Genomic DNA, 13,348 nt, shown 5'->3' with positions numbered 1-13,348 from the left:
ATATTTTTCATTAAGCCCCGGTCACATAAAGTCTCCTATACGTCTCTACACAGTACAACCAAAGTTTGGAATATGCACATTTACCGGATTGACCATCATTTCATTATTAAAATTAATTTTCATTAAAATCAAAAATATTAGTTTTATATACATGCATGATGGCTTTTATACATGTAATAAGAGTTTTATATTCAACAATTTGTCAAAAAAGTAATGTAGAAATTTCATGAGTCCCTTTCTTTTAATATTGTGCATTATTATTTCACACACACCTATCTATATATACACATCAAATATTTGAAACAAAATACAACAAAGGAGGAAACAACACAGCACAATATTAAGGTGCAAAAATTGTCTAACAAACAATTAGTGAAACATGGGTGAAGCTAAGGAAATATGGTCAGCACCAATAACACCTAGAACAGGAAATTCATTGATGGGAACACCTAGGGTTGCATCACCACCAGTGTCATGTCCACCTTCACAGCTTCATTCACCATCTCTCACAAGATCACCACTACTTCAATCAGAGAATGGAGATGCACCACATCCTAAGAGTAAGACTCCAAAGACTCCTAGAACACCAAGAATGTCTTTGACACCAAGGTTTATTACCCCTTTAGGAAGTCCTATGAGGAAAGCTTTGAGACTAACTAAGCTTGATCCTCAAGATGCTTGGCTTCCAATCACTGAGTCTAGGAATGGTAACAAATATTATGCTGCTTTTCATACTCTTTGTTCTGGGATTGGTATTCAAGCTCTTGTTCTTCCTGTTGCATTCACTATTCTTGGTTGGTAAGTTTCATATAGTTTCATTTCTCCATTCAATCCTTTTTTCATCTTATTTTTTATGTTTTAATAGGCAAATATTAATTGTTAGGTGTTATATTTGTTAGTATGAAGAGTTGAACTCACGAACTTTTATCACTCCAACTCCAATTTTTTATTTAATCTTGTATGGTTTTTTCCTTTCAAATGGAAAAAAAAAAGTTCATAAAGTATACTTTTTATCAATCAAAAAGTATTTTAAAGTCATAAATTATGTTACTTGGATGTTGAAGATTCATTGCTCTATTGTAATTGTAAAAGAGTGATTCATAGTTCTATATGTTAGTAAGTTTTATTTTTGTTCTTGAGAAGGAGATTAGGTTAATATACATGTATAATAGTTTTATATTTTTGTGAAATGAAATATAGGGTAAGTGGATGAGACTAGTGGAGGCTTTAGACGATGGGATGGGATGGGATGGGATGGGATGGGACTAGTTCTTATATTAGATTCAAGATATGCCATAGTTTAGTAGGCAACTCCTTGGAGTTATTTAATAGATAGATAATAAGTTGGTCCCAATTTTATATATTTACCCTTTTAATTTTATCACTACGCTAACATTGAATACACGTAGTGACAAAATAATACTTTTGATACAATATATTTCAAAATATACCAAACTTATGAAAATACATAGAGAGATTAACTTTATATTATCTCAAAAGTGTCAAGTGTAATTTACCCCTGATTAACTTTGTTGTACCTATAACAAACTTTAGTTAACAATCAAATTTGTGATTGATGGTTGCAGGACTTGGGGAATATTAAGCTTGACAATAGCATTCATATGGCAACTTTACACCTTATGGTTGCTCGTCCATCTTCACGAATCCGTCGAGAACGGTATTCGCTACAGTCGATACCTTCAACTCTGCTTCGCTACTTTCGGTATAATTTCTTTCTCCACTTTATTTTACTTGCCTCATAGATAATGTTACATCGCTCAATAACTTTTTATTTGACACATGCATCATCTCTATAAATTTTGAAGTAAATCGAAATAACATTTTATATGTCATCATAGTTTAACAAAAAAAAAAAGTTTAAGATGTTAATCTTAATGGACCAAAGATGTAAGATAATGATGTGAAAAAAATTATTGCCCAATTGATGAAGTATTGGAATGGTATATTGCAGGTGAGAAACTTGGGAAATTACTAGCATTGTTTCCAATATTGTACCTATCAGCAGGAACATGTACTACATTGATCATCATAGGAGGATCAACAGCAAGAACATTCTATCAAGTTGTATGTGGAGACCATTGCAATCCCAAACCTATGACCACTGTGGAATGGTACTTGGTCTTTACATGTGCAGCTGTGGTCCTATCTCAGTTACCAAACTTGAATTCCATTGCTGGAATTTCTCTCATTGGAGCAGTCACTGCTGTAGGGTATTGTACCTCCATTTGGGTTACCTCTGTGGCACAGGGTGCCCTACCAGGGGTGAACTATAATCCTGTGACTGGTGAAAACAAGGTTGAAAATGCTTTTAGTGTGCTTAATGCCCTAGGTATCATTGCTTTTGCCTTTAGGGGTCACAATCTCATTCTTGAAATTCAGGTATGTGACATAATTTTTTATCCCTCTTACCTAATTAAATTTTTTGAAATTAATGAGAAATGAAATTATTTGACGCAACAATTTTTTGTTGATATATTTATTGGGTACTTGTCATAAGTGGTCATTGTTTCGTTAGCGAGCCAATTTGAAGTTTTTTTTTTTTGCAGTTTCCTCTTTTGACTTTGAAGTAATGAGAATATGATATAGTTACTACTTTGTTTTGTTGACAATTGACAAAAAATACTACTTTCAAAGTTGTTGAAAACTTCAATAGATGTGCTGGGTCAAGCACACAATTTGGAGTTATTGGACGACTTTCTCCTTTCATATTTAATTGATTAGTCCACCATGTTAAGTTCATAATAGGAGGAAAAAAAAAAGGATAAGTATTGAATATTAAGTATAGTCAACTTCATTCAATAAGTAGATTTTGATTGAGAAATAGTAACTTTATTATTCCAACTTACATAAATTTATGGTGACCAAAAAGATTTGTAGTACAATCTAAATCTCTATTTTTTCAATAAACTGAGCTAAATTTTAGATATTTGATTAGATGTAACTTATTTCTTGTTAAATAATCAATCAACGTATTCTTCAAGTATAATTTGTCATCTTATGATTTTCTAATTTTGTTGCAGGCTACTATGCCTTCAAGTGAGAAGCATCCATCACATGTGCCCATGTGGAAAGGAGTGAAGGCTTCTTACACACTCATTGCTGCCTGCTTGTTTCCCTTGGCTATTGGTGGCTATTGGGCTTATGGACAATTGGTATGTACACCTAATCTAATTACTTAGAACTAAAGAGAGCAAAATTAGCCAACTAATTAATTATATTATGACTTGTCTTATGGTATACTAGCTAGTACCATATTTCTTTAATTTGAATTTAGTTTTGATGCATTTTTAGTATAAATTTACACCGTCAACTAATCACAAACCATTGACTTGAAATATACAGATTCCTGCAAACGGAGGAATGCTCACGGCCCTATACCAATTTCATTCTCAAGACGTATCAAAATTTGTACTTGGGATGACCAGCTTTTTCGTAGTAGTAAATGGTTTGTGTTCATTTCAAATATATGGCATGCCGGCTTTCGATGACATGGAATCAGTATACACCACTAGATGGAAGAAGCCGTGCCCGTGGTGGCTCCGAGTAATTTTTCGAGTCTTCTTCGGGTTTTTGTGCTTCTTCATAGGAGTTGCTATTCCATTTTTGTCTAGCTTAGCTGGTTTGATTGGAGGAATAGCATTACCAGTGACATTGGCATACCCATGTTTTATGTGGCTCAAAGTAAAGAAACCAAAGAAGTATAGTTTCATGTGGTATCTCAATTGGTTCTTGGGAACATTTGGAGTTGCTCTAAGTGTCATATTAGTTACAGCTAGTATATATGTTATTATTGATACTGGTGTTAATGTGAGCTTTTTCAACCCTCAGTAGTCTCAACCAAAGAGGGAAAAAAAATTACTAGGGAAAATATATGTGGATTTCTTAGGAAGATTACAGTTGAAGTTGTATTTTTTAAATTATATCTTAGAAATTCAAAATTGTATACTCAAGTTTGTAGTTGTAACTTTTTTTTTTAAGTATATCTAGCATGATTGCATAATTGAAGTTGATATACTAGATTTTTTATTTATGATGATGTTTATGTAGTTAAATTTTACCTATACAATGTGCCATATATGTAGAATAGAAAATAGTTAAGTGGTTGACTGTCTTAATGTGAGACCATGACTATTAATGTAATTTATCATTTATGTATTATTATACCCTCTTTTGATTTTTATGTTTTGTTTTTTAATGTCTGTCTTTTTGGAACCAATACAATTGATATGTCATGTCACTGAATTTTGATGGTAACAAATATTATATATTTAAACCAACAAGTGTATGAGTCTAAAGAAATTCGATGGATTTGGTTTTATGTGCTTAAATTAAAATTTTATTAAAAACAATTAAGCTCAAACTCATATATTATTATCCCAGTCTTATCTAAGTCTAAGAAATACAACTGATTGTATAGTTATGATCACAAGAAGACTTGGTTACATTTTACAACCCTATTTCATTAAACAAAAGACTAATGAAATTTGTACGGCTATCTTTTAACAATTTTTAGGATAATATTCTTCTTCTCTCAATTCCACGACAAAAACAATAGAGAAATAAAAGGGAGGAACGCAATAAAAAAAAAAAGTTATCCAAAAATAATTATAGAAGTATCGTTTCTCTAAAAAGAACAAGTTTTAGAAATTTACATATTTTAAGTCTCTTTTTCGTTTCATGCACCGTCTTTTGATATTAAGTAAAAGGTATTGCACCACTTCAATATAGAATTCCTTAGAACAAATCTCTTGAAGAGAGTTATTATCAAAACGCTTGTGCATTAAACAGAAAAAATAATCCGGTGATTGAAGCTTGGAAGACTTAACCTTGAAAGATTTAAAATGATTCATCTAAGTTTTTTTGGTACAACCAAGAATGTCGATAGATAAATGGAAGTGAGGCAATTTGTTGTGATTTCAACAAGCAAAATGAACATAAAACAATATAACAATGACGATAAAACTAAATTCTAAGTAGATAATGATTCAATGCAAGAAATAATCTAGAGTCTATGAGCAGACAAACAATCAATCCATAGAACAACGTATACAGAAAGTAGAGAATTAACACGAGATTGTTTACAAGTTAGTCCAAATTGACATACATCAGAGAGGGAGGGAGAGAGGGCAGCTCTCCAATTCACTGTCAAGACGGTCAAAAGATACTCAACACTCAAATCCTAACAAGACCTACGCGTTCCCTCCTTTTGGTCTTTTATCTGTTGCGTGATCAGTTTCTATTTAGAGCATCTCCAATGGGGGGTCCTTACTTAACAAGGATCACTCCCCGTTAAGGACCCTCCATTGGAGGAAGAAAAAATGAGTCCCTATTAAGGAACGAGCAACTATATAAGGACCATCTCTCTCCTGGGTAACTAACAGGTCCCACGTTTAAAAAAGTAATAAAATGTGTACTACTTGGTCCCACTTGCATAAAGGAGTAATAAAATGTGTACTACTTGGTCCCACTTGCATAAAGGAGTAATAAAATGTGTACTACTTGGTCCCACTTGTCAAAAGGAGTAATAGATAAATTATTTTTGTTTAATGATATAAAGATAGTTGGACATATTTAAGTACTTTTCATTGGAGTCCTTATTAGTGTATTACCATTGGAGTCATTGAGTCCTTAATAGGTACTTTTATTAAAAAATTATAAATAAGTGATATGTCACGTGGGGTCCATTTAAGGAGTTCTTGTTAGGGAACTACCATTGTGGATGCTCTTATATAGTGAGAAAGGCGCATGATTCCAATCGGGAAAAATGTGATTCTAGTCACCCTATTCTAAAAGTGATCCTTGGGACAAGCTTAATAACACTCTTTTGAACACTCTCTCTCTAGCACTCACTCTTTTATTGAGTGAAATCAATGTGGGACCTACACTTTGGAAATGGAACCCACATAAAGTGGTGAGTCATACATTGATTTACCCAATAAAAGAGTGAGTGCCAGAGAGAGTGCTCAAAAGAGAGTGTTGCTAGCATTCCTCTCATCCTAAACACCTTGTTCCAAAAGCAAAAAACATGATTTTAAGACACTTTCATCGCAAAATAATTTGGTTACCCACGCTAAAGAGTGAACTACCTCATTAGCATTTCTCATAATTAACTAGACCATAGAATTATTAAATAAAGCAAAAACAATTCTTACTATCCTTAATGATGAATCCAAAGTTAGATACATTTTCCAGAATATTACTAAAAGCATCTGCTGCTCGTTTGGAACCATCACCACATCAATATTTTTCAACTAAAGTCAATGGACCCAATGAATAACAACTAACAAACCACGTATTTCTTCTTCATCTACAAAAAATATGAATCCTGCTCTTTACCCAAACAGTTTCGCTTATTCCTAAAGTAAAAGTCGAAAATGCCCCTACGCAACTTAACTTGCGCTAGTGCATTTGTTACGTATGTTAAGTCACGTTACGTGACTCAACATGCGTAAGTGTTATATGAACGTGACTTAAGTCACGCCAAACTACAGCACTAGCGCAAGTTAACTTGCGTTAGTTGGCCGATGAAGAACAAACGTTTTTCCAACTTTGGTCAGCTTTTCAACATTCAATGTACACGTTTTTTTTACCACTTCACACGTTTTTTTTGACCACATTTATGTTAGATATAACCTAGGTTCACATTTCTACCTATAAATACCCCTCCATACTTACCTAATTCCTCACACCATATCACTTTCTCCCCCTCCTCACTCTCTCCCTCTATTTCTCTTCTTTCTTTTCTTTTTTTCAATATTCTCTTTTGGGGTAAAAGGTGATCAAACTTCGTCGGGGTAAAATAGTGAGTAGCCGACTTGGGGAAGTGATCGACCCTTGGGATAATTTTAAACCTGTTTTTTTAACCGCAGAAACTTTTTACCGTGGGTAAAAAGAACTTCTTGTGGTAAAAAAAACAGATTTAAATTTAGCCCAAGGGTTGATGATGTATTTTCCCCAAGAAGGCTGCTCACTATTTTACCCCACGAAGATTGTTCACTTTTTACCCCAAAAAGGAGAAAATAAGTAGATTTAGTGAATAACTTCAACATTATTGTATGACAATTGTTGTAATGTGAGAATTATTAATAAAATAAGATATTGTTATATTTACTTTTATTTATATTTAGTCCATTTGCTTTTATTTTTATTAATTTAGTCCATTTACTTTTATTTATATTTAGTCCATTTGCTTTTATCAATAATTTAGAATAATGTTAACAAAATAATTTCGGAATAATGTTAATAAAATAATTTAGAATAAAGTTAAGAAAATAATTTAGAGTAATGTAAACAAAATAATTTAGAATAAAGTTAATAAATTAATTTAGATTAATGTGCACAAACTAATTTACAATAATGTTAAGAAAATATTTCAGAATAATGTTAATAAAATAATTTAGTATAAAGTTAAGAAAATAATTTAGATTAATGTAAACAAAACAATTTAGAATAATAAATTAATTTAGAATATAGGCCTTAAATGTAACAAAAAAAAACCAAGGCATAATTGAAAATTATTTAGTGCATAGGTTTTATATGCACTAAATTCAGTCAAAAACAGTAAAAAAAACGTGTAAAACACAATAAAATCATGGTTAAATAACCGACCAAAGTCCAAAAAACGTGTTCTTGAGTTGTGACCACCGGCCTAACCGACCAAAGTCCAATAAAATAATTGAGTTCTTGAGTTAACTCACGCTAGTGTAAATCCTGGGCGTGAGTTAACTTGCGTAAGTTATAACATCCAACTTATAAAATTACGGCCAACTTATAACTAGCGTGACTTAAATCATGTAGCGTGACTAAAGTCACGTTCACCTTATAACTGACGTAAGTTAACTTACGCTACGTGAGTTAACATGCGTAGGGGCAGTATGGACTTTTACTTTGGGAGTGAGCAAAATCATTTGGGTAAAGAGCAGGACTCAAAAAATAATACTTCCACCCCTTTATGTATTTTCACCTTTTTGTTTTGGGAATTGCTTCGCATACCCCTATCTGAAGGTTCTATAAGCAAAAAAAAAAAAAAATCCTATTAAGAGATACATTCTGATAGGTTGAAAAACACAGTAGACCGTTAAAACTATTACCATTTATTTCATATCCTTCTCTCCAAATCAGTCTAATGAAGTACAATTCTATGCTTACAACCACTTGACCCAGTGACCACTTCTCATTATGTGGGTTTTATTTTCAATGTGTGAGACACTTGAGCTTCACCTACACATGGTAAAGGGTGGGGTGGGGACGGATTTTACCTTTCCCGTTCTCGATTTTTATATACTTGGACCTATACCCAACGGAGATGATAAATTGAATCAGATCCCCGTCTTCAGCGAGTTCGAGTACCCCACCTCATCCTTGTACCCGTAGTGAAAAGCAAAAAAAAAGAAAGATGTTTTTTCTAATCCCGGAGACAATGTTGTGATACATTATCCAGCAATATGTTCATTTTAACATTTTCTTAACCGAATGATTTGGTTGCTCCATTAAATATCAATGACAGTTTTTATAGCATGAAGATTATTATACCAAATAATATGTCATATCAACATATAGCTAAAATATAAATGTTCTAAATTAACTAATAAACCAAATTAAGAAAACAATATAATCAACTACAAACCACATCATTGTTCGTTGAAAATTTAAAATTACTAAAATAATTAGCCTCATAAATGTTGTCATTTTTCTTTCTCTAAATGTCAGTGACGTCTTCAACTTCACTCTTTAAAATTGAAAATTTGTGAGGGTGGTACCAATTGAGAAGAGATGATGGTAATCGATGGTTATGGTGATAGAGATTAGAGACCGAGAGTGTGAGATTTGGAAGGAGAAGAGAGTGAACTCGAGTGAGTGTCGTTTAAAAAGACTAACACTCTAAGTGCCTGAGTGAAATAGTTTACGGTTTGGGTTTTAATTTACATAAAAATGGAGTATTAAAGGGGTAATAAAGTATTTTCCATATTTAGGGAGGGGTTTAAGTATAAGTTTGGGATGGGTACATAAATCTTTGTTATCCGCCCCATACTCTTGTTTTGAAATCGAAGAAAACATAAACTCAGTCAAAGCGGAGAAAATCCGTCAAATTGGGACGGGCTCAGGTGGATATCAACGGCTACAGGTTTCGCTGTCATGCCTAGTTTCATCCAATAAAAAAGTGATTGTTAAAAAGAAAGTGTTTTTAGCATTTCTCTTGTATTAAATAGATTCTAAAATTTCTTGACCAAATTTAGATACGATAAAATTTAATTTTTTTAAAACTAAATAAACTTGTTAAAAAAAATTGACCAAATTTATTTATTTAATAAATAACTCTTACTTGGCCTAGACCGACGATATATGCTACTAACACTTGACTTATATGACATTCATTCCAATAAATCAATCCTTATATTTAGCATAATATTACTTGGCCTGGGCTTCTCACAGCTGGATGACATGAAGATTTGTCAACTTAATTATCTGCACCCCAATTACCCTTGCCGTAGACATGATTGGCCTCACAACTCCACTCCTGCACCCCTCCTCCATAAAGAAAATATTCTCATATAAAGTATTAAAGTTAGCAACAAAGGAGAAACGGCCACTAATTGAAACTATGACCAATAAGGAAGCATATGCACGATTATCCCATTAGAGGTGGAAAAATAGCCTACCATGCTTGATTTGTGCTAACAAGCAAAAATAGGGTACCATGCTTGCTAGGAAACAATTTGGAGCCATCATTGGAGGCGTACACCAATGGCACTCGCGAGATTTCAATGGAATTTCTCCACTACTAATAATCTTTTACAATTTGAGAAAAAAATTGTGGAAGAAGAAACCATCCTCAATTAAACCGCCAAAAACCACAGAGAGTAAGCAGTAAGAAAACACAGAGTTAAGGATGAAATACTTGAAATAGTTTAGGCATACAACATAAAACACACATATCCACAAATTTACAAATTCTAACTGCTTTTTAAAATTTTATAACTACATTTTTCTAAGGGATAATTTAATGGATTACTTTGGCTTGCTGAGAGAAGTGCTTAGAGGATTGCTCTTTACCAACCTAGCAATTGCTTAGAGACACCTACTAAACGGTAATAAACTAATGTTTACTGTAAAATAGTAGTTAATTGTCGTTCATAACTTTTTAAATTGGTTAAATCACTTTATAAAATCAGTTCATAAAGATCCATGCACGATGGTAAATTGTCGTTGAAATTATTTTGGGTAATTTGAGGTTGAGTTGCATGTGAGCAATTGTTAGGCGTCTAAAGAGAAACTTTTGAGAAGTTAAAATGATTATGATGTGACAACATTCTAGGAAAATTACTCTTCTCACTTCTTAAATTGCTCAAAAACATACCCCAACAACAGTAGTTTGGCTTTTTCAATGGCAGTTAACTGTCATTGTGCATTTTTAAGAGTGGTTCAATAACTTTTTAAATGGGTATAATTGATTTTAAAAGTGCTCGATGACAGCTTAAAAATAACAATTTAAGAAGTGAGAAGAGTCATTTTCATATTCTAGACTCACTGATAAACAACCCCATGTGGATGCTTTGTATTGGAGAATTTCTTTTCTCACCCTTTGCCTTTCTCGCAGGTCCTCCAAACTTTCTATTTTACCTCCCTTCGGATTATATAATTCAAATCATGCCTATGTACTATTAGAAAACCCATTCCATTTCAACAATTACTATTTTTGCCCTAAAAAAATCACCAAAACACCCAAAATCAAAATCAAAATCACTGAACATTGTGCCATTCAAGAAGTGAAGTTAGTCAATTTATCAGAATTCATTTGCCTGGAATCTAAACCATGTGTATTTACCTAAATGTCGAACATGCAATATTATGTGTTGTTTATTGATTAGTATGTGTTAATGCATGCATGAGTATTTCAGCACTTCAACGGAGTCCTACCCATGGATTATTCAAATTTTTACAGGGAGGATCACCCCCCCCCCCCCCCCCCTCCCCATGCTATGCTTTTTGTATCGATTAAGGGTCTTGCTATCATAGATCCTTACAAAGCGCACATGGATTGTATGGGTGTATGGAAGAATGAATGAATGAAGGAAAATCGGGAAGAAAAAAAAACCAAATATGTTGTTCTGCTACTGAACACAGGCAGAGCGTGACTTAACTCGCGCTGGCCTACAACCTACGTGAGTTAAGTCACGCTGGGTATAATGTCTACGTGACTTAGGTCACTGGGGGATATTTTTGTCAGTTTGTATGGCACTGAATAATTTTGGATGGAAGAAGAGTAATTTTCTATATATTTTTGTTAATCATTGGGTTCTTAGATGAAGAACTCTACTAATCCGAAATTTCAATTCATTTATGAAGTTGTGTGCAATTTTCATGGGATCACCAATCCATCTTATGCATTATCAAGGCTGACCCTTAGAGGGTGCAACAAGTTTTATAGAACATGGCTTCAAAATTTTGGGGCTCATTTTTTCAAAAACAAGTAAATTGACTTTTAGTCTGTAGGTAAATGTTCATTAATATTTAGACTAACTGTTTGATTTTAAATTTATCTATGATTTTGTCTGTAGATAAAAGTTAAACAAGAAACTGATAACTTTTTATAAAAAAAAAATCAAAAAAATTTGTGTTGTCTGATTTTATTTAAAATTTAAATTGATGATGACTTTTTCTATTTTTTTTTTTATTAGAGGTTCATTTTTTATGTTTGAATAGTGCCTTTAATTTGATTGGACCGGGCATGTTCATTATGAACAATTTAGTTATGTTAAAATAGAATAAAAGACAATCTGGAAGAATAAAATGGGGAGTGCAGTTGGAAAGAGAAGAGAGAAATATGATATTATAGATGACTGGTATATGATAAGAGAAGAAATGAAATATCTGCATCCTTAAAAAAAAAATGAAATATATGCAGAGAATGGATGTAAAGTATTTTGACAAATAGAATGGGTGTAAAGTTGAATTGTGCAAAGTTAGGTCGATAATATCTAGATGTCTATGTCTGAAACTATACATCAAACTTGAAACATTAACCATTCAAAAATTAGGCAAAGAATGATTAACAGAAATCATACCACAAATAGCATGAAGTTAAAATTAACTCATCTAATTAGAACAAATTGATGCGTTGACACAATCTGTTAATTTTTCCATGACTTTTTTTTACTAAAACCATAAAGAAATTAATTATCTACCAACCACCATGGTAGATACTTTTATTTGGCCGGTCACACAAAGTCTTCTAAATAATTAAATGTATCAAACAATGTTCGCATGGATTGTTCCTACGTCTCTACACACCTAGCTCGAGGCATAATTTTGCAATTGCATGCTTATTGGATCTACCATATATCTTTTGAAAACGATTTTTCTCCATCATTTCATTATCAATTAAATTATTTTTAATAATAAAATCATGGATACATATTAGTTTATTTGTAGTAGTACATGAGTATTCCGTCCGTACTCAAATATAAAATAAAATTATTTTAGTAATGGCTAAGAAAATAAAGAAAGTTTAATTCATTTCATTATACTTATTTTTTAGGATAAAACTTAGATCAAGTTCTTTACATATAGTTTCAATTAACAAAGAAAAAAGTTTCAGTTAACAAAGAAAAAGTTTTTTTTTTTAAAAAAAAAACCAAAGAAAAAAATAAAAAGTTAAATTCATATTTCATAAAAGAAGTTGTTATTTTGTCGCTGTCGCCGTCTGTGGGAAGAAAAAAATAAAAAGTTAAATTCATATTTCATAAAAGAAGTTGTTATTTTGTCGCTGTCGCCGTAAAAGAAGTTGTTATTTTGTCGCTGTCGCCGTCTGTGGGAATCGAACCCACAACCACGTGGTTAAAAGCCACGCGCTCTACCAGCTGAGCTAAGACGGCTACATGTCTTTAATTGATTGATATGCATGCATTCATTTTCTGTTTATATATTTTGAGTCAGGAAGATAATGAAGTGAGAGTTTTAAATGTGACAAACAATTTATCTAAGGATGTGGCTGATATATATTGCTGTAAAGAACATGGAAAACAACGGATCATAAACTTTTATTTACAACACATAAATTTTGGTTACAACACAACTCATGTAATCTTTTTTTTGTGTTTGTAAAAGAAGTGACAATAGTTACTAGAAACACACATAAGTAAAAGAGTCCAGATTTAAACCCTAATCACGACGTCTAACTTATCAATTTTCATATTTGTATCAATTGAGTTAAGACTTGTGGACACACATGTGGTCTTTTTTATATTGTACGGATATTATTAGAAGAACAATACCAACACAAACAAAAAAGACATTTATATGAATACCCTTGCAATATAGTATATGA

General features: G+C 32.4%; 1 protein-coding gene and 1 non-coding gene across 2 annotated transcripts; one reads left to right on the top strand and one right to left on the bottom strand.

The window, feature by feature from the left end:
• The first annotated feature begins 309 nt into the window (after positions 1-309).
• On the top strand, positions 310-4,051 carry LOC146920238 (lysine histidine transporter-like 8). The gene is made up of 5 exons (XM_085713659.1): positions 310-798; positions 1,587-1,723; positions 1,973-2,400; positions 3,042-3,173; positions 3,364-4,051. The coding sequence occupies exons 1-5, from the start codon at positions 380-382 to the stop codon at positions 3,850-3,852; spliced, it is 1,605 nt and encodes a 534-aa protein (XP_085569785.1). The 5' UTR covers positions 310-379; the 3' UTR covers positions 3,853-4,051.
• Positions 4,052-12,823: 8,772 nt separating this feature from the next.
• Positions 12,824-12,896, bottom strand: TRNAK-UUU (transfer RNA lysine (anticodon UUU)). Its single transcript has one exon. It is a non-coding gene; the product is annotated as a tRNA-Lys (tRNA).
• Positions 12,897-13,348: the final 452 nt, after the last annotated feature.

The sequence above is a fragment of the Medicago sativa genome, chromosome 5 (genome assembly GCF_051527215.1).
Source record: "Medicago sativa cultivar Bolivia chromosome 5, Bolivia_mono, whole genome shotgun sequence".
NCBI lineage: Eukaryota > Viridiplantae > Streptophyta > Magnoliopsida > Fabales > Fabaceae > Medicago > Medicago sativa.
This window is presented reverse-complemented; position numbering and strand designations above follow the sequence as displayed.

Bases quoted from the DNA above. Each gene is read 5' to 3' on its own strand.
- LOC146920238 (XM_085713659.1), top strand. From the start codon at position 380: ATGGGTGAAGCTAAGGAAATATGGTCAGCACCAATAACACCTAGAACA. The intron at 799-1,586 runs GTAAGTTTCATA...TGATGGTTGCAG, and splicing joins GCATTCACTATTCTTGGTTG to GACTTGGGGAATATTAAGCT. The intron at 3,174-3,363 runs GTATGTACACCT...TGAAATATACAG, and splicing joins ATTGGGCTTATGGACAATTG to ATTCCTGCAAACGGAGGAAT.